Source organism: Cryptomeria japonica, chromosome 5 (genome assembly GCF_030272615.1).
Source record: "Cryptomeria japonica chromosome 5, Sugi_1.0, whole genome shotgun sequence".
NCBI lineage: Eukaryota > Viridiplantae > Streptophyta > Pinopsida > Cupressales > Cupressaceae > Cryptomeria > Cryptomeria japonica.
Window position 1 is genome coordinate 635,727,200 of NC_081409.1, and position 22,750 is coordinate 635,749,949.

The window sequence follows — 22,750 nt, forward strand, 5'->3', positions numbered from 1 at the left end:
AAATTATTGAAGATCTTGCAACACCCCAGATTATATTTGTATTCAAAGAATTCTGATTGTGGATGGGTACTCAAGAGATTTTAGTTGTTTACTAGAGCCTACTCGCAGACTATGTGAACTGGTAAATCCTAACCGACAGCATTAATGACAATATTAAATTAGAGTTAACGACAATAAAAAGAGAAAAGTTAAGTTATTTTCTTCACATAGAAATTGAGCATTCCGACAAGCGAATTTCGAGAGCATTTCAGAGTTCAAGGTGATTTGAGCGAGCACTTTGTTTCAAAGGCAATTTGATCTCCCAATAGCTTCTTAAGGTATTTTGTAGAAACCCTAGTTTTCATTCTTGGTTATAATGACTTTATCTTCATCCAACATCGATACTCCTTTGGTGGTTGAGATTAAGAACTGCCCTCATCTAGTTTTTAGGAAGCATCCATACAAATCTCTTTTGGATGAGCCATTGGGTGCATTTTCAAAAGTTTATCATGGAGTTCTTCATACTGAAGATATTAGGGCTTATATCCACTACGACATTGAGGAACTTGGAGGCTATGAGTTGTCCTGCATTTTCACCCAACACTTAATTTCCAACAACCAACTGAAACAGGAATTTGCACGCTTACAGAGGAAGGGTTTCACACAGTTTATGGATTTCCCAACTTTTGATGAGGCAAAATGGGTGTGCAACATTTTGAGCCACATTCAGGGGGAGTACATATGGTGGGATGGGTTGTACAAGATTACAGAGGAAGTTATCAAGAATGTTACATGTTTGCACAAAATTGGAGGCATTCCCAACACAAAGTGTAAGTTATCTAATAATGATCTTAATAAAATTATTGGCACAACTTTTGATGGACGTTCCTTGAGAGTAGATGATATCAGGGAAGTAGATGTGAAGTTTACCTCTATGATTAGCGGATATAAGGTCTATCAGTCAAACCAATTAAACTTTGTCTCCAGTAACACAATTTTGATGGCATATCAAATGGTTAAGGAGGATGCCCATTATGATCTATGCAGTGTTATGCTCAAAGAACTAGTGAAAAACTTGGAGAAGATCAAGCAAAACAAAAAGAATACTTTTCGATATGGCTCCTTCATTATTTGTTTGGCTTTTTACTTTTGGGGAATTGTTCTTGATTTCGGAAAAATTTAGTGGGCTTATGACCGCTCGGTAGCAACACAAATTGCACAAATTTTGGATAGGGAAGGAGACAAGATTAGTAAAGAAAACCTATGGGCATTTTTCAAGACATTTCAGGAGGAAATGAAGAATAGGTCCCGGATTCCCAAATCTATAATAAAAAAGTATAAGGATACTATTTGTTTCATAGTTAATAAAGATGAATGTATGATGGAGGATGTACAACCAAGAATCATATGGATAATGCCTATGGGATATGAGGTAGAATAGGCCACATTGGATGCCTATGCACAACATTTGCTAAAGGCACTAGTAGATGAGAAGGAAGAGAAATTTGGCATTGCCTAGGAGAAAGGCTGGAAAGTTCATCAAGAATAGATAGCTCTAGCAATCTGGAAGAAGATGACCAAGGTGGCAGTTGAATCATTAATCCATGAAGGTTATGATAGGGCTAGGTAGAGAAGAAATTTAAAATTTTGGAAGAATATAGAAAGGAAGGGATGAAACAAAAGATAAAAGCAGAGAGGGAAGCCCAGAAAGCAGCTCAAACCACACCCAATATGGTCTCAGTTACAATAGAAACTTCCAAACCACCAAAAGAATCCACAACTGAGCCTATTAGTGAGAAAATAGTAGAGCCACCTAAGAAGAATCAAAAGGCTACCCCGCAGTACATGACTGTTTCTTCTAAAAAAACAAAATCAGATGTAGAGGTTATGGAGGTTCCCAAGAAGAAAGGCATTTTTTCTAGAGTTGTGAGGGAAAAGAAAGAGGAACAAAAGAAAGAACATGTTAAAGAGACTCCCCGAAAGCTGAAGATTACAATTGTACATAAGAGGAAACCTAAATTAGATGAGCAGTCCAAACTAGAATGAAAAAGAAGAACCAGTAAGAAGCAGATGGATGCTCAGGATCTCATTGATCAGATTATAAATGATGGTAATTTAGATAATATTTGTTCATTCTTTGAAAATTTTGATGAGGTGGATAAGAAACAGATTGAAGAAGCAATTCTTTTGTATCTTGATTCTTTTAGTAAGACATTGATTGAATTGGAGAAAATTTTACCCAAGGAGTTATATGATAAGTTAGAGGTTAGGAAGCTACACTCTCAATCTTTAGATTGGCAGATTAAGGAGACCAAATTGGTCAATCTATGTCCCTCAATAACTCTAGAAATGATTGAATTGATTAATAGAACGGGTTCATTAGAAGTCAATCCCAAACGGAGAATAAACAATCTTATGTTGGAGTGATTTGAAGAAATTAGGAATGAAACAATTGATATCTGGATAAGGATTCTCTTGAACTTAGGCTATGAGTTGAGTTCCAAATTTATGCAATCCCAAAACATTCAATTGCATAAGGATAAGCAACTGGTATAACAAACTATAGATATTGAGAAATAGACAAGCACTCCACCAACTACTACTGTACCGGTTAGAAAATCCAATTTTGCAGTAGAGGACATCCCAAAAGAAAATATACAGAGTGCAGAGGCTACAAAGACAAATATAGTTAAGGATTTAGAGAATAAAGGTATAGAGGATGCACAGGTTTTGGATGAGGCACCAAGTGGCGAAGCCACTGGTGCAGAAGAGCTAAAAGATTCTAAGGTTATCTCATTAGCTGATAAGGGTAAGGAAATTATGGTGGATCTCACTTCTGGCTTGGAAATTGACACTTTTTCCATAGCTAAAGGAAATTGACCACAACTTTCCATCAGTTTTGACAAACCTTACCACAAAATGTCACCGGTAGAGAAAATTTTTGCAGCAGCAGCTCTTCAGGACTTCTGGCTACCCAGGAATTGGCTCAGGAAGAGTCAAAGGACATACAATTGATTAGGCGTAGTTTTGAAGTTTTGAACCAGTTAGTCCCAGAATTTCAAGCTCAAGAGAGAGCAAGATCTTCTGACAAATTGGAGGAACTTATTGATTTCATTCCTAAACACTTTGATACTTTATTGAAGATTTCATTAACAAAGGCCAAGGAAAAGTTTGTGGAGGTCCGAAAGTAGACTTTCTCACAAATGATTGAAACCGAGAAGGGTATGCTCCATAGCTATTTGGAATCTATTGATGCAACTTTAACTGAAGGATTTAATATATATAATACTTGTCTAGATTTTGATAAACTCACGGGCTCCATAGACAAGCAACTGTCTAAGTGTAGGAAGAACTTAATTCAAATTTTTAACTCCTACAACCCGATAGTGAATCTAACAAATTGTTTGGATGGTCAAATTTTGTCAGTAATGGATACTTTTGAAATTGGAGAAGGATAGGGACATCAAAATAAATAGAGCTAATGAGCTCTAGAATCTCATTGGACCCCAACTTGTTAACTTATTGTTTCATAAAACAAAGTCTATTTCTAATTTGCAAAAGGAGGATCCCACTACTTCAAAAGAAATAGAGTATTATGCCAGTCTCTTGAATGGATTCACCTCCATTCTTGATTCTCTTACGTAGGGTTGGGATACCTACTTTTCATTCTTCAAGAATATGTATGCAAATATTTTGAAGTTTGTATAAAACTAGCTCATGTTCATAATTGTATTGAATTCCTTTTCGGCACCCCGCTTTGTCATTGATGTCAAAGGGGGAGGAATGACTGAAAATTGTATATGTTTCTCAGGGGGACCATCAGATGTATATATCAGATTCATGTACAGGTCAGGAGGTTTTGGAGATTGAGTGGCAGATTCCCAGACAGTATCATTTTTCACATGACTGTTGCCATCAATGCCAAAGGGGGAGATTGTTGGCAATTGACACTCATCTGGTAAGAGTTACTGGTATTTTGGGTTGTCATTGATGGAAACTCATCATCTCAAGGTAAATGGTTTCATTTTTTGGTTAACCAACATACATTGGACTTAACCAGTATTCACGTTGCTTCACACCGGCACCGACATCAACATTCACTTCATACACAGCTAAGTCCTGATCCTAGTAATGCTAAGTCCTGATCCCGGTAACATGTCCTGATCCTGGTAAATTGTATATGGAGCCTGGTAATGGATAGGACCCAACTAAGGAAATCTTTTGGTCTCAATTATTTCTTTCATGAATTTGGTGGTAACGTGTGATGGCCAACATGGTCATTGGATTTATGATTGTAATTTATTGTGATCTAGCAACTAACATGTTTATATCTTTTATTGTATCTAACATGATATAAGTTAACAGGGTACTTAAGGAGATTCATTTCAATGATGGATCTAGAAATTTGAGAGATGTGATGGTGATGTGGATATAATTGCGAATTAATCAAAGATTCCTAGTATGCATTTTGGTCAACGATTGGAAGCGTTTGTGTGTAGTTTCACATGCACAACTTAACCGGTATAGAAGAATAGAGCAAAACAGAGCATCAGTCAACTAGTATACAAAGAAGGTTATCAGAGCATTCATCAGATCTTATCCAGCATGGTCAGATGTAATTTATAATTTTATTTTCATTTGTAATCACTTTGTATTGTTTTGTAAGTCAATGAGAGTTCTTGTTTTGTGTTGAGTAGTGAGCTCCAGGCAGTTGGCCTTTCTGCATGTGCAGACCCTCTCATGTAAGATTTGTATACCTTGATCAAGTATATAGATATTGTGAGTATCATCCCCACCGTTGTTTTACCCTTTGTAGGGTTTTCCACGTATAAATATTGGTGTTATGGTGTTGGATTTCTATGTGTTATTTGGTGTATGCATTCTAATTTTATTTACTTTTAACCGGTCAATAAGCAATAAGTTAAAATCTATCTTTACCGATAGAACACTGATTCACCCCCTTCCTCCTCTCAGTGTTCTTGGATTCCAACAGTAGATTGTTCTTTCAGGAAGAGATGTTGTTGTCTGGGCATTGACACATTGTGGGAGCCTTGCAAAACTGACTCTTAAGGTTGAGGAAGCCTCGAAAAAACCTTTGTTTTTTGTTTCTTTTAGAGACTGGTTGAATGCTAGCTTTTTTCAAGGGCCCAACTTGGTGAGTGTTTATTTTTGGTTAGGTTTAAGCTTCGTGGCCTTTTGTAGCCCAAAATTTATGTTACAGGTAATGGGAGCCTAGGAAAACCATTTTTGTTGGTTGAGGAATCCTGAAAAAATCCTTGTTCTTGGTTTGTTGTGGTCTATTGATTGGTGACTTAGACCCTCTACTTGGGCCAACCTATTTTGTAATGTTTCACTCTTGAAGTTTGGCTGATGTTTGACTGGTTGTGGCTACTCTGTATTGTTGTTTATGCTTTGTGCATTATTTGGGTTTCAAGTTTTGGATGTCCATAAGTCCAAAAGGTTTTAGATGCTTTCTAAAACTTGTTGTTCGCTATCGGGTAGTCTAGTCCATTAATCGATGGTAGTTCTTTGATTGTAAGGGTTTTGAGGCCCCTTCAAAACCTATTTTATCCTAATCAAAAACTATTAAGGGGTTTTCCCTCTATATGATATATGATTTGGAATTGATATATTTTATGTATTAACTTAACAAATTCCAAATCTAAAACACAGGTTCTAGGTTCTTTATTCTCTCCCATGATAGTGTATGTGATTTTCTATTCAATAAAACACATTGATGCTATATTGTCCTTTCTTTTCCTTTAATGTCCATATCCATTAATTGTAAATTGTTTCTAGTTATGTTCTTTGTTCTTTCTCCTTGCACAAGAGACACATTGATTTAAAATTGATATTAATTTTTTAGTAGTTGAACAATTTTTAGATCCGAAGTATAGATATTAGGTTCTCTTATCTTTCTCATTGTAAAATATATACATTACTTTGAAAGTGATAATGGTTTTTTAATACCTAAATAATTGTTAGAATGAAAATATAGATGCTAGTTTCTTTGTTCTTCCCCCTTGCAAAAGATATACAATGATTTGGAATTGACATTCATTTGTGTAAGAGCTCAATATTTGTTAGATAAAAAATAGAGATGCTAGGTTCTTTGTTCCTTCCCCTTCTAATGGACGTGTCATGGTTTTGAACTGACATTAATTGTCTACTAGCTAAACTATTATAAGATTGAAAATATAGAAAATAGATTCTTTGTTCTTATATAAGATAAAAGACATATATTAATTTGGAATTGATATTAATTGTCTTATAGTTGAAGAACTATTAGATAAAAACATAGATGGTAGATTGTAATAGTTATCTAATAGCTAAGGATGAAAATATAGATGCTAGATTATCTGTTCTTTGTCCTTATACTAAATGTCGATTGATTTGAAATTGATATTGATAGTATAATAGCTGGGCAGTATTGATTTGTCTGTTCTTTTACCGTGTAATACACGTTCATTGAATTTTTCCTCTACTCGTTCCAGGCAACTACTTGCACTCATCCGCAACATCAAAAGAAAATACATGTCTCAAATTGCGACCTGCGAAAAAATCTCATCATACATTCAAAACTGTTACCACTATTGATCTACCGGCGCCTTTCATTTCTGTCAATTTGTTAGTTGTCTTTTGGATAAAGAAATCTTATTTAATTTATTAAAATTAATTGAATGATAACAGTTTAATATTTAAATATTAAAGATGGTAGAAAGGTATATTTTCAGTCTATGTAAGACAATATGTATAGCAGAGATAAAAGTTTGAAAATCAATCATTCCAACATTATGAGAGGGTTTTTACTATCATCTTTTCTCTAAACATCATTTTATATGGAATTATCAATAATCAATTTTTAAATGATGAGAACATTCTCTTCTTTGAGAGCACGAAATTGTTTAACATGTATTGGAGAGATGATCAGCTCTATTGGGATTAGGTGTCTCAACCTTGGAGTCCTAACATTGGTTATTTAATAATTGTTTATTCTAATTTGTTAATTTTCTAAGTTGTCATTCACTTTGTGTGTCCTCTTGGTGAGGTGGCATAATCTTGTTTTTTAGGAAATTGGTGTCCACTTGGAAGATTCTACATTTTGGGAAGGTGTTGTCATATATTTCTAGCTTGGAGTGGAAATTGATTTGGCAATTTATTATGTTGACTAAAGAGTTTGGGCTTGTGTTTTCTATTATGGATTGGAGTTGTTTTTGACCAGTTAATATTTATGGTGGAGTTCACTTTTGACAAGTGATGTGAGGTCAGGAAAGAGCCCATTCCTAGTGAAGAGAGTTGCTATGTTGAAATTGCATTACATTGGGCAAGATAACCATTTTGGATGAGATAAGGTGTTAGTGCTTTGGAAGGTTGCTATGTGCAACATGTCATGATATTATTTATGACGTGACTTGCCTCTTAGGCTTTGAAGATGGTTTTGGAAACCATGGAAGCCTACTACTTTGTGTTGAGCTTTATAAATATATGATGCCTTGGCTTATTATTTAAGAGAGGTTGAAGATTTTGAGAGACATCATTATGCTGCCAGAATTACTCTCAAATCTTGTAATATTGTGGAGACTCCTGAAGAGCATAGCTCTGAGATTGTATTGTAACTGATGTTGTTGCTTATTAATACAATTGAGCTGAGTGTTTTGGAGTGTGGGATTTTCCTGAAAGGGTTTTCCCACGTATATGTTGTGTTATGTGTTTATTCTATTTTGAATATCTATTAATGTTTAGTTAGATGTGCATCTGAATCTGTAATTGTTAATGGGTTAAGAAATTTTTTTGCATTCACTCTCCTGATGGTTTAGCCTAGGAAGTTGTGTTCCACTACATGGTTTCCTTTCAATTGGTATTAGAGGTTGATCACCTTTGATCTCAATTGTGGGGATTGTTGGTTTTTTTGTACTGATCTAGTTTCAGTGGGAGTTTTGTAGAAGTGATTTTCTTGATATCCTATTGCAGATAAAGATGGCATGCACATCTGGTGGGATTGAGATGGAGAATAATTTTTTTGGCGAAGCATTGGTTGCAGCTTTGGCAACGCAAACATATGAAGATGTGTGGTTAATAGATTCTGGGGCATATTTTTACATGACCTCACATAGAGAGTGGTTCTCAAAATAGGAAGAATTTGATGGTGGAGAGGTGTATCTAAGTGATGATTCTAATCTGCAAATAGTTGGTTGTGGAAGAGTTCGAATTAAATTCGCTAATGCTAGAGTGAAGGGAATTGATGGTGTGTTTAATATCCATGGTTTGTCACGCAACCTCCTTTCAGTGAGAAAATTGAATCATGTGGGTGTGCATGTTATCTTCTTGAGTGGAGGATGCAAGATGACTAGAGGAGCTATGGTTTTGGCTAGAAGAGTTTGAATAGGAACCCTGTTCAAGATGGATGCTTGCACTGTCTAGTGCAATAGTTCTTCTGATAAGTTGAAGAAGAGGAAATCTTTAGAGTCTTCATCCTCTCCATCGGATAAAGTAGTGAAGAAATTTATTGCATCTACTTTCGATGGTCATGCTTTTTTGGGTACCTAAGGGTGTTCATTCTTTGGAAATGAAGCTTCCCGCAAAGAGGACAATGTTATGGCACCAAAGACTCAGCCATATTGGTGAGAAGGGTCTCCAAACCTTAAAATCTAAGAGTCTTGTAGAAGTCCTTGAAGATTGCAATCTCGAGTTCAACTTCTATGAACATTGTATCTTTCGTAAACAAAACCGTGTGCAATTTTATAAAAGTTCTCATAAGTCTTCTAGGGTGTTGGAATACATTCATGTGGATGTGTTTGGTCCTATAAATGTTCCTTCATTATCAAAATCTATGTACTTTGTATCTTTTATAGATGATTATAGTAAGAGGACATGTGTTTATTTCCTTAGGAGTAAGGTTGAACTCTTTAGTCGATTTAAGGAGTTTAAATCTTTAGCTGAAAATCAAACTGATGGAAAGATTAAATGTTTGAGAACTAACAATGATGGTGAGTTTTGTTCTACAAAGTTTGATAAATCTTGTAAAGACCACGAGATTGAAAGACATAAGACAACTCCATACACCCCTTAGTAGAATGGAGTTTTAGAAAGAATGAACATGACGTTGATGGAGAGGGCTAGGAGTATGTTGAGCGAAGCTGGCCTTGAGCAGAAGTTTTGGTGAAGTTGTATCCACTGCATGTTATCTGATAAAAAAATCTCCTACGTCAACTCTTATTGATAAGACACCCATGGAGGCATGGTTTGGTAAAAAGCCTTAATTAAGGTATCTCAAAGTATTTGGTTGTGAGGCATATGCACATGTGCCAAGTGAGAAAAGGTCTAAGTTGGAAAACAAAGTGGTTAAACATATCTTCATTGGCTATGGTGTCGGTGTGAAAGGGTACAAGCTTTGGGATCTAGTCACCTAGAAGGTTATCTATAGCAGAAGTGTAATTTTCAAAGAGATGAAACCTTCCACTATATTATTGCAGCTAGAGAAAAAGGAGGAAAATAATGAGGTAGTTCAAGTTCCACTCACTCAGAACAAGAGATGAACTACACACTCCTAGTGAACCTGATAATGAGGAGAGCTTTACTAGTTTTGATAATTCTAAAGAATATGAAGAACCTCAACCTCAACTATTGAGGAGGTTTACGTGTAATAGGTGACAATTAGATAGATTTGGCTATTCACCAGAAAGGTTTAGTTATTCATTGTTGGATTCCAATTGTGGTTTTTCCTTGATTGCTAACACTGATGAGCCTAGGAGTGTTAGAGAGGCTATGGGTATGGATGATGCACATTCCTAGAAGAAAGTGATGGATGAAAAGATGGATTTTTTGAAGAAAAATAATACTTGGGATCTAGAACCTTTTCCTAATGGACATCAAATTGTTGGTTGTAAATTGGTGTTTAAGAAGAAGTTGGGTCTTGATGGTAGTGTTGAAAAGTATAATGCACGGTTAGTCGCGAAGGGGTACTCACAAAAGGAGGGAATTGACTTTGGTGAGATTTTCTCTCCTATAGTGAAGTTGACATATATTTATTTTCTATTATCACTTGCAATAGTGTATGATTTGGAAATTGAGAAAATCGATGTGAAGAGAACTTTCTTTCATGGCGATGTGGAGGAAGAATTTTTTATGTCACAACCTAATCATTTTGTGGTTGAAGGTAAAGAACATCTGGTATGTAAGTTGAAGAAATATTTGTATGGTTTGAAACAGTCTCCTAGGACGTGGTACCAAAAATTTGACACTTATGTGTTGAGTTTGGGATTTCAAAGATCTAAATCTGACCATTGTGTGTATTTCAAAACTAAAAAATGGTCGCATTCTCATTATTGAATTGTATGTAGATGATATGTTGTTTTTTGGGAATGGTAATATGATTTCAGATTTGAAGTTTCAGTTGTTAATACAATTTGATATGAAAGGTTTAGGTATGGAAAGTTATATCCTGGGGATGGGGATTAGAAGAGATAAAGCTAGCAAAAAATTTGGTTAAGCCAGAGAAAGTATGTGAACTTGGTGTTGGAGAGATTCAACATGTCAACTTGCAAATCCTTGGTAGTTCATTTTTTGCAAGGAATGAAGTTATTAGTGGGGGATTATCCAAAATCTCTTGATGAGGTAGAGGACATGACCAAAGTACCTTATGCAAGTGTTGTAGGCAGTTTAATGTATGTCATGGTCTATACTAGTACAGACATTTCCCAAGCAGTGGGAGTCCTGAATCTATTTATGGCTAATCCTGGACGAGTACATTAGGATGCAGTGAAGAGAGTGTTCAGATATTTGTGAGGGACTTCTAAGTATTCCCTATGTTTTCATGGTTATCCCAGTGGACCTTGACATTCAGTTTGTATTCATGGATTTGTGGATTCAGATTGGGTAGGTGACACTGACAACAGGAGATCCACTAGTGGATATGTTTTCATGATGTTTGGTGGTGCTATCAGTTGGAAGAGTAAGCAGAAAGCTATAGTCACTTTGCCCACAACAGAGGCAAAGTACATGGAAGCTACTCATGCTTGTAAGGAAGCCATTTGGCTTAAAAGGTTGTGTTCTAGTATTGGTTTTGATGCAAGACAAATTACAATTTGTTGTGACAGCCAAAATGCCATTATTTTAGCTAAGAATCCTACTTTCCATGCTAGAACAAATCATATTGATGTACAGTTTCATTTTGTTCATGATATGGTGGGAAATGGAAAGGTAAAGTTGGAGAAGGTTGATACTTTGGTGAATGTCGTAGATGCATTGACAAAGCCAGTGAGCACTGAGAAGTTCAAATGTTGTGTCATTTTCATGGGCCTTGGGGCCTAAGTAGTTGATTTTGTAGACTCTTGCTAGGTCTTCGACAAGTGGGAGAATGTTGGGATTGGGTGTCTCAACCTTCGAGCCCTAACATTGGTTATTTAATAATTGTTTATTCTATTTTTTTAATTTCCTGATTTGCCATTCACTTTGTGAGTCCTCTTGGTGAGGTGGCATCCTACATGGTAGTGAGGAGATGGCATAATCTTGTTTTTTAGGAAATTATTGTCCACTTGGAAGATTCTACATTTTGGGAAGGTGTTGTCACATATTTCCATTTTGGAGTGGAAATTGATTAAGCAATTTCTTTTGTTGACTAAAGAGTCTTGGCTTGTGTTTTCTATTATGAATTGGAGTTGTATTTGACCAGTTAATATTCATGGTGGAGTTCACTTTTGACAAGTGGTGTGAGATAAGAAAAGTGCCTATTCCTAGTTATGAGAGTTGTTGTGTTGAACTTGCATTACATTGGGCAAGATAACCATTTTGGATGAGATAGGTGTTAGTGCTTTGGAAGGTTTCTATGTGCAACATGTCATGATAATGGTAATTATATTATTTATGACATGACTTACCTCTTAGGATTTGAAGTTGGTTTTGGAAACCATGGAAGCCTACTACTTTGTGTTGAGCTTTATAAATATGTGATACCTTGGCTTATTATTTACGAGAGGTTGAATATTTTGAGAGACATCGTTATGCTATTGGGATTACTCCTGAAGAGCATAGCTCTGAGATTGTATTGTAACTGACGTTGTTGTTGATTAATACAATTGAGCTGAGTGTTTTAGATTGTGGTTTCTTTCTTGAAAGGGTTTTCCCACGTATGTGTTGTGTTATGTGTTTATTTTCTTTTGAATATCTATTAATGTTTAATTAGATGTGCATCTAAATCTATAATTGTTAAAGGGTTTAGAAATTTGTGCATTCACTCTCCTGATAGTTCAGTGTAGGAAGTTGTGTTCCGCTAGCTAGTTTCCTTTCAAACTCCACCCAAGGAAATATACCAAATCCTATTCAATGAGAGGCACCACATCCATGAGAAGAGGTAGAAGGTGGTCGTAAGACTTTAGACCAATCATGGGAAGCATCATATCTATTTTTTTGAGGTTGAGAGCTATGAGGTAGGGATCCATCATTTTCTCTATTATGCCAACTTCAAATTTGCAATTTCCTTGGAGAAGGAGAAGATGTAGGAGGGAGGACTCTAGGAATAATGCATGGAACATCACCCTAATGATTTAAAATCCCTTTGTAAATGTGTAACTTGTCTAACTTACACTTGAATTTGTATAATTACATGACAGAAAAATCATAAATTTTGTATACAAAAAAAATGAACATAAGTTTTACATCCTAAACAATGTTGTATTTCTAATTTTTTATATGGTAAAGAGAATTTCAATCTTGAAAGCGTTCCAAATTTCAGTATAATTGAAAGAAACACAAAGTTACTCTCTTAACAAGACTATATTCTCATGAAAAATGAGCGTCCCTAAAAGGCCTAAATGAATCATGAATTCACTTCCAATATTCCTTGGATCTAGTACAACACTAGAAGAGATACTTGAGAGTCTTAAGAAATCCACAAACAAAAAAATGTGGACTATGCATTCTTGAATAATTTGAGTGATAGCCAAGTAGAGGGACTTAATAAAGAATGCACGAGAAAAATGAGCCAATTTAGGTTGAGGAATAACTTGGGAAATAAACAAGAATCAATGAAGACAACAACAAAGAGAAGATTGAAGTTCCAAATGTTGGTTTGGCTAAAAAACATTGGAAGATGAGAAGAAGGGCATAAATATCCTTTAGAAGGCTTATAATTATGAAATGACTTTATTATAAAATATCATTTTCAATCCCTCACAAAGGATTGAAATACTTAACCCCAACTCTCTAAATCATCTTGGGATATATTGCATCAATAATAGTGTAAAAGTTTCATATTCTTGATTAGACAAGTTGAATTTCCTTTGATTTTTGGCCAATAAATTAGACTCCTAGTATCTTTTTTAATGAGATTTGACATTTTAATGTTTCATTAGAAGAACTTTAAGGTGTGGATTCATGGCACTTTAGTTAGAAGGTGGTCTTGACAAGATAGACTAGGAGACCTCCAAATATGTTATTTATTGATTGAAAGGATAGTATGAAAATTATTTCCCATCTATAGAAGCCAAGGAAGAGGAGCCTCATAGTTTTCCAATCACTTTTAATGATAAGTTTTTTTAAACTTGAACATTTTCTCTCATGAGAAGAGTACAAGAATCTAAGCCTCTTCAATTTGATTACCTTAATGGCACACTTGAACTAATATAATGCTTCATGGAAATTTAATAGTCTTCATTTTCATCAAGAGCCTTGAAAATTTTATTTAGAACATAAGAATATACATTTTTTATGGATTGCTTTCAATCCAAAGTGATGAACATTAGGAGGAAGATATATAATTTTTAAGTCACATGATGAAATCCTTAATGGTCATCACTAGATGTTACAAATGTGAAGTTGATATTGTGTAATTATGGTTGTTACTGATGTCAACATACTGATTCTGTGTTTTAGTGATTGGTTTGTGCTCCGCACTTTCGATATGTTGTAGTTGTAGTCATGAATTTTTGGTAAGTTTCTAGATTTTTCTTTAGGATGTCATTCTTATGATTTGGTGCTCTAGAATTTGTGCTCCAGAAATGTATTTAGTGATGATGGTGTTCAACAGTGTTTGCAGTTCTCCACATTTCTTCGCATTTCTAGTTTTGATGATAAAAATTTTGAGTTATGCTATTGTTGTCTTTATCTTTATTATTCTGATTCGGGACATGATGCTGTGCTCTAGAGTTGTGGTTGTGGATATGTTCATTCCTGGTATGGTTGACCTTGAATGTTTTATTTTTTCTCTAGTGATTGTGGCATATGGATAATGTGTTGTTTTGGTCGATGAAATACATTTTGGTGTGGTCCACTTCTCATTCCTTTCCACTACAAGAATGTTTAGTGTAGACCTATTTCAAGTTGTGTTCTACTAAATTATTTGGCAGACTTGAGAGACTTCTTATTGAATAGATTAGTATAAATAAAGGATGATTGTAGTAATGAGAAATATATAGAAGCAAGTGGATTGAAAAAAAAAATCTATTTCTTGTTGGTGTGAATTTGTGGTTGGGTAGTGTGGTAGTGTGTTGTTGTTTGGTACTGGAGGTAGTGAGCCAAGGGTTTTTTCTGACATTGTAGTGTAGTGGTAGTTGTCCTACAGTGGTGGGTTATTTATTTTTCCTTCTTCTTCTTCTTTAGGGTAGTGAGCCCTTTTCTGGTGGTTTTAGCTAGGCAGTGAGCCAACCTACGATGAGCATTGTGGTAGTAAGCCATTGTTTGTAAAAATCACCTTAATCAGTGTAACCCTAATAGATGTTTTACACTTGAGAATTAGCATTCTCCGTTGTTTTTCTCTTCTTGGTTTTTCCACATAAAATTTGGTGTTTTATGTGTGTGCTCTCTCATGCTTATATTAGTTTATGATTGAGTAATTAAGTATTAGTTTACCGGATCCATTTTTGTGGAATAAGTAAAATATTTCAATTGACAATTGATTCACCCCCCTATTAGTTGTTTGAGATATTCAACAATTGGTATAAGAAATTTGGCTCCTAGAAAGTGAAACTAACCACTTGAGGAAGATCTGATGGCACATAAATTGACTATTCCTACCCTTGAAGGAACCAACTATAGTTTTTGGAGAGTGAATATGAAAGGATATTTGATTTCTCTAACTTGCAAGACTTGAAAAGTTGTGGAGACTAAGTATGTGATGTTGGGAAATGGTCCTACTACCCTGAATGAGATTGTAGCCTATGAAGAAATTGAATGAGCAAGGTATGGCATATTTAGTGCTTTATCTAATACTGATTTGGCAAAGGTTGTTGTATTAGATACTACTTATGAAGTATAGGAAAGACTAAAAAGTATCTATGAAGGAAATGATAGAGTTAAGCTAGCTAAGATGCAGACTACCAAAGGTAGATATGAGAACTTGAGGATAGAAGAAGGTCAAGACATGACAAATTATTTTTAGAAGGTTGGCAGTGCAACCAATGATATTAGAAATCATGGTCGCTCCTTAGATGATAAGGATGTGATAGAAAATATTATGAGGAATTTATTGGAGTGTTACAATGACAATATTTTAGACATTGAATAAATTTATGATCCGTCCAAGGTCACCAGGTAACAATTATATGGCACCTTGACTGCATTTGAGATGAGGAAGTTTGGCAAAGACAAAACAAGAAATGAGATAGTCTTTAAAGCCACAAAAACCACAAATTAAGATTCCTATGATGAGAGCCTAGATAAAATGGAAGAAAACTTTGTAAGAAAGCTTAAGATAGGAATCAACAAGTATAAAGGTATGTTACCTCTTAAATGTTTTAAGTGTGGAAAGACTGGTCATTAGGTATCTAGATGTCGAGAGAGGAACAAAACAAAATTTTAAGGAAAACAAAGGAAGCCTTAATAAGAAATCCTACTATGTTAAAGAGGATGTGTTAGTATTTCAAATGATGGGTCAAATTATGAAGATGATGACTATTTGTTCTTGGTTGAAAAAGATGATCCTAACCCTAGCAATAACAAGGACATATCTTTGAAAGGTAATACTTAGGTTGTTGAAACCATTTCATTGACATTTCATGTAAGAAGAGATAGAAATGAATGGATGATTGATAGTGGATGTTCAAATCATATGACCCATGATAAAAGTAAGTTTCTAAAACTCGAAAATTATGATGGTGGTTCTATTAAATTTGGAGATGATCAAACTACATAGATTGTTGGAATAGGTTCTATTACTTTTGATGGAAAACATAACACTGACAATGTATACTATGTGAAAGGATTAAATCATAATCTCTACAAGTGTTGGACAAATGTGTGAGAATGGTTACAATGTTGTCTTTCAGAATGGTGTAGCAGAAAGAATGAACAAGACTATACAAAAGGCAACAAGAACTATGATCAAAGAGGAAATCTACTAGAAGTTTACTCGAGAAAAGTGATACATATTGTGCAGTATACACTTTTAATAGAGTTCTATTCTTGAACAAATATGGGAAGACATATATGAGTTATGGCATGGAAGGATTCCATCGGTGAAGTACTTCAAAGTATTTGGAAGTAAATGCTACATTTTGAGAGAAGAAAATCTTGGAAATTTTCATAGAAGAGCAGATGAAGGTATATTCCTAGGATATTCTACAAAGACCAAGGTTTATTGATGTTTTTGATTAGGGTAAAACAAGTTTTGAAGGGGCCCTGTAACCCTTTACTGTCAAAGAGATGACATCGAGTAATAGACTAGACTACCTAGCAGCAAACCACAAGTTTTAGGAAGGACCTAATACCTTCTGGACTTATGGGCTTCTAGTTCCCAGGAAAAAAGCTGCAAAAGACATAAACACAAAAATGCAGTAGCCGCAACACACCAAACACCAGCCAAACATCAAGAGTAAAAAATTGCAAACCAGGCTAGTCGAAACATACGGTTTAAAACAACAAACAACAAACCTTAGAAAAAATAGATCGAGGGAACCCTCAGCCAATAAGAAGGGTTTTCCTAGGCTCCCCTAAACTGTAACAACAAACCAATCCTAAACCTAACAAAAAAAAAAAAACTGGCCAAATTGGGCCCTTGAAAACTTTCAGCATCTAGTATGTCCCTAGCAAGAACAAGAGATAGAGGGTTTTTACAGGATCCCTCAACCTTGAGAGTGGGTTTTACAAGGGCCCCACAACCTGAAATAGGGTTTTTTTAGGCTCCCACAATCTAAAATAATGGATTTTTTAAAGGCATCCCTAACCTTGATCTTGAGAATGAATAGTGAAACGCACATTAAACCCTCCAAGATCCCCACCTCAATAGGGGATAGAGTAGGAAAACCAATTAGAAGACCATCCTTTGACCTGCAATAGACAAGAAATAGGGAATCAATAGCACCCCGCTAGTATATACCATCATCAACAACAACACCCAACTCCACTTCAATAGGAGAATGGTTGAATCCAGCACCATCCCCAAACAAAATCTCCACCTCGAAAGGAAAAGATTCCTCAACCAAAATAATGGGAATAGGCCTGGCTTCCATAATCTTATCCTAGAGAATGAGCACTAGCTTACTAACTAGTATCTCCACCTCAATAGGAGATAAAGGGAAGAGTTTAGCACAAGAGCTAGCAACAATTCCCTTACACTAAAAAAATAGGGTTTCGTTAGTCCCCCAACAACATTTCCAGGCATATCTGTAAACATCCAGCTCCACCTCAAAAGGAGAAAGGACAACTCCAGTCACATCCATCTTCCTCTCAATAGAAGACATGACCACCTCAATAGGAAAGACCAGAGAATCCCAAAGATGCATAACATGAAACATAAAAACCAAAACCCAGAAAGAAAGTTGAGAGGGAACAACAAAACCTTCACTATCAAGACAAGAGGGGAACAAAAGATATAACTAGAAAGGAATAAACCCTATCCTCCAAAATCAACCCAAAAATATAGGGCACCAAATAGCACTAGAAAAAGCCCTCTTCACAAACTGGGGAACAAAAATAGAACATATGAATAGATCAAATATACCCCCAAATGCCGAAGAATATGAGCCAAGAAAGACCATCACAAGAAGACACCAAGAGGAGAAAAAATCATAGCCAAAGGTACATGACCCATCTTCCAAACTGAGATGAGAGAAACTCTTGACTGCATCTGAAGCAGAAACCCAAAGCCACAAAATCACAGAAAGATGAGAATCAGGTCCTTCAAACAAAAAAACAACAAAACCACCAACAAAAGCCACATTATGACCTTCATACCACCCACACACTCTTTTGAATTTCCCATGCATCTCATGATCCACCTCCAATCAAGCAATCCTTCTACAGAGAGAGCCAACTACAAGGAACAAAATTGCATCAACATCAAGATAGAGGGGTTCAAAACCAATATCAATAGCAATCTTGCACATGCAAAAGGTGAAAAGTGTGTGCTAGACAAAACAATGAGAACTGGGCTTATTGATGTTACAATAAAAGATTGAATAAAATTGTTGAGAGTGAAAATGTGAAGGTTGATAAAAATATTTCCAAAGACTTTGATATAGAAGCAGGTTATGAATCTGATGAGTCTGCAAGAAGAGAAGGTGAGGAGAAGAACATAGAAGAAGATAAGAAGAAAGAAACTCAAGTTTCTCTGCCAATTGTATCTAAAACTCTAAGGTATGTACTAAAGAATCACTCTGAAAACTAAACTACAGGAGATAAGAAAATAGGTGTTATTACAAGAAGCAAAGTTGTTGAAGAACAAGTTCTTTTGTGTTTACTTTCTGAAGCTAAACCTAAGATAGTTGAAGAAGCTTGTAGAGATCATAATTGGATATAAGCTATGAAGGAAGAATTAGATCAGATTGAGAAAAATCAAAGTTGAGAACTATTTACTAGACTGACAAATAAGAATGTCATTGGAACAAAGTGGGTGTTCTAGAGTAAGTTGGATGATGATGGACATGTTGTAAGAAAAAAGGCAAAAGTAGTTTGCAAAGGTTACACACAAGTTGAATGCATTGATTTTGAGGAGACATATGCTCCTGTTGCTAGAATCGAAGCTATTAGGAAGTTTTGGGCTTTTGTAGCATATTAAAAATTTTGAAGTTTATCAAATGGATGTGAAGTAAATATTTTTGAATGGGGAACTTAAAGAAGAAGTCTACATTGAGAAACTAGAAGGATTTAAGTTGTTAGATGATCCAGATATTGTTTGTAGATTGCAAAAGTTGTTGTATGGGTTGAAGCAAGCTCCTAGAGCTTGGCATGGAAGCCTAGGTGAGTGTTTATTGAATAAAAGTTTTCAAAAAGGGCCTATCGACAATAATCTTTACTTTAAAGTTTAATTAAATAAGATCCTAATTGTTGTAGTAATTTGGAGGAAATAATGGAATGTGCAATAAATTTGTTGGTGAAATGCAAAAGGAATTTGAAATGTCCATGATTGGTGAGTTGAACTTCTTTCTTGCATTGCAAGTGAATCAAAATAGTAAAGGTATTTTTATTTCTCAGTCAAAGTATGCTAGAGATTTGTTGAATATTTTTGGATTGGAGAATTCCAAACTGGGATGTACTCATATGACTATTGGATGCAAGTTGACTAATGATCATAATTCTCTTGAGACTGATGCAAGCAATCATAGATCAATGATTGGATGACTATTACACCTGACTGCTACTAGACTAGATATCATGTATCCTACCTTCCTTGTAGCTAGATTTCAGCAAGATCCGAAATAGTCACATGTTGTTGCAATTTACAGGATGTTCATATATCTAAAAGGTTGTAAATGATTTTGGACTATGGTTTCCTAGAGGATCAAATTTTACTTTAAAATTTATACTGATGCAGATTGGGGAAGAAGTATTGATGAATAAAAGAGTACTAATCGAGGATCATTTTCCTTGGCTCCTGATTAGTTTAATGGCTAAGTAAAAAGGACTTCATGTCTTTATCAACTATAGAAGTTGAATACATTGCAACCGCATCATGTTGCACTTAGATACTTTGGATAAAATAGACATTAAAAGATATTGGTGTGATGTTTGATGAACCAATCTCAATCATGTGCGACACTGCAAGTGTGATAAATATCTCTAAGAATCTAGTATTGCATTCCAGAACAAAGCATATCTCTACTTGGTATCACCTCTTTAGGGAGAAGGTGTTGGAAAATGAAGTAAAAATTGAGTATGTTCCTTCAAAAGAGTAGGTTGTAGATATCTTTATGAAGGATTTGTGCAAGGATACTTTTGAGTATCTCTAATAGAAGTTGGAGGTAATACCCCTTCCTAGTTTGAACTAAGTGAATTTAGTAGTGCATTAGACTAGGGAAATTCATGTATATTTTATCTTGGACTAATGATTGAGGCTTCCTCTTAGGGGGAGATGTGTGTGTTTATGGTGAAAATGGATAACAACAATATTGAAAGACTAAATGAATTCAACCACAAAACCCTAGCCTAACAACAACAAAGATCCACCATAACATATGAAGATTACCTAAGACAATGCAAATCAAATGAAATCACAAAGATTATACCATCACATGTTCAATAGGGTTTGGATCTCCATTCTTCCTATCTCTATTGATCTTGCTTGATATATTTGCTCTCAGATTTTGTGTGCACAAGAGCTCAACAAAGAACAGAAATGTGGTTGCAAGTAGGATCACATATGAAAGTTCAAAAGCGTAGTTGGGTAGTCAATTGATTAGCGGGCGTTTGATAATGAAGGAAGCATCTCCTTATATAGAAGACACTATAAGAAATAGAGGGATAAGATTAAGAGGTGTAAAAGATAAATGGTCGGCTATGATTAGAGGGTAGGTAGTGTAGGAATTAAGAGATGAATGACATGTGTCATACGTGGAAAAAGTTAATTAATTAATTAAATAAATAAAGATTCATTTAATTAATAGAGGAAGTGGGATCAATTAAATAAATAAGATATTTATTTAATTTAGGAAAAGGGTAATTTAAATAAATAAATGTATTTATTTAAATGAGAAATAAAGCTAGAAGAGGATAAATGAATTAAATAAATAAATAAAGATTTATTCAATTAATAGAAGAGTTAGGCTAAAATAATTAAATAAATAAAATATTTAGTTAATTAGACATGACAATTTTAGGTGTCTACATTTTGCCCCTCTTTGAGACAATGCGGCTTGTCGCATTGTTTGAAAGAAGATAAGATGAACTGATACAAAGTTGCCCCAAGATGGGAATGATATTCCCTCTTGAGAGATTGGATGAAAATGTCTGGAAAGATCGCAGACAATCTCTCGATAAGAAAGGAAGGCTAGAATGGACTGACCGAATAGAGTGACAGAGTCACGGGATAAAGAAGACTGACTCGGGAGACTAGGGCTAGGGCTAGGGCTAAGGCTAGGGCAGTCTATAAAATAGACCATGAGGGTAATACATCCTCATTGTCATCCACACATCCAAGAGATCAGAGTGCAGAGAGAGAATAAAGCAACAACAGTCAACAGCAATGGTATTGGTTCATAGATTCGATCACGTTCGTCGATTTCAGAGGCCAGCAGATGCAGGAGAGTCAATAAGTACCATAAAACCTCCTTGTACTTTGTCGCAATAAATGTTATCATAAATGCATGCTAGGTAGGGTAATAAATGCACATTTAGGAATATCATTTATGTCTTTATGTGCATTTATGTCTTCTAGGTCAAATTGATAGTTCTGTGATGAACATATGCTATCGATTGGATAAGCTGCTGAGAGGATACACTCAAACAAGTCCTCTAGGGAAGACTATAATAGCAAATAGGGCTAGGATTGATAATTCTATGATAGAACATACATTGCCAATTAGGAAACTACTCAAGAGGATACACTCAAGTAGAGGCCCTAGGATAAGATAGATCAAGGCACTTTGTGATAAATAGGGAGTACCAAGACATAGTACTTTGTGATGAACAGGGAGTACTAAAAAGAGCAGCACTTTGTGATGAATAGGGAGTGCAAAACACATAGTACTTTGCCATGAACAGGGAGTACCACTAGGATAAACAACAACACTTTGTGATGAATAGTGAGTGTCACTAGGATAGAGTATCATAAGTACTCAGGATAATAAGAAGCATTTTGTGATGAACAAGGCATGCCACTATGATTGACATGATTTATTTGTTTGACTGCAAGAGTACATACCTACCTATGCTGGAGTCACAGGAGAGATTCCCATCGACTCAGAGTTTACGAATGGAGTTGACATTTGAGGATAGAGAAGCCATTGAGGTTATGGGCTTGTGACATATCCTGTATGTGCTTAAGTTTTGGGTGAACATGGGATTGTTGACTATGCTAGTTGAGAGATGGCACTCAAAGACTTGTAGTTTCCATTTGCCGATGGGTGAGATGACAGTCACCTTAGAGGATGTTTACAAGATTCTGAGGATACCAATTTGATTCCCTATGATCAAGATGGAGACAGGGATGCCCTAAGATGAGTGTTTCAGGATCTGGGATTGGAGATGAGAGCAAGACACGTGGTATGGGATACCATGACATAGACAGGATTGACAATACCATCATTACTGGTAGGAGTGATCAGTGGGTTTCTGTATCTGGACACAGCTACACGATGACTGGCTATGGGATGGGGGATGGGATAGGCAGATGAGATCCAGGATCTAGAGAGGGATACAACTAGGATCAGGAGACAGCTGAGGGACACTAAGCGGGAGAGGGATTAGGCTATTCAGCGTTGGAGGCTGAGACAACACTGAGGGTAGGAAGGCAGGTAGCAGAGGACACAAGGGCATGATATGCCTATTTTCTGCAGGCAGGGGAGAAGATAGCCTATTAGAGAGACCTGTACTATGGAGTGGTGCCACCAGATCAGCGGGCTAG

At 35.6% G+C, this 22,750-nt stretch overlaps 1 protein-coding gene across 1 annotated transcript; it reads left to right on the forward strand.

The window, feature by feature from the left end:
• Positions 1 to 1,650: 1,650 nt before the first annotated feature.
• Positions 1,651 to 11,289, forward strand: LOC131876004 (uncharacterized). The gene is made up of 3 exons (XM_059220757.1): positions 1,651 to 1,977; positions 2,560 to 2,788; positions 10,850 to 11,289. The coding sequence occupies exons 1-3, from the start codon at positions 1,651 to 1,653 to the stop codon at positions 11,287 to 11,289; spliced, it is 996 nt and encodes a 331-aa protein (XP_059076740.1).
• The last annotated feature ends 11,461 nt before the right edge of the window (positions 11,290 to 22,750 follow it).

Bases quoted from the DNA above. Each gene is read 5' to 3' on its own strand.
- LOC131876004 (XM_059220757.1), top strand. From the start codon at position 1,651: ATGAAACAAAAGATAAAAGCAGAGAGGGAAGCCCAGAAAGCAGCTCAA. The intron at 1,978-2,559 runs GTACATAAGAGG...ATTGAGAAATAG, and splicing joins GAAAGCTGAAGATTACAATT to ACAAGCACTCCACCAACTAC. The intron at 2,789-10,849 runs GTAAGGAAATTA...TTGTGGATTCAG, and splicing joins TATCTCATTAGCTGATAAGG to ATTGGGTAGGTGACACTGAC.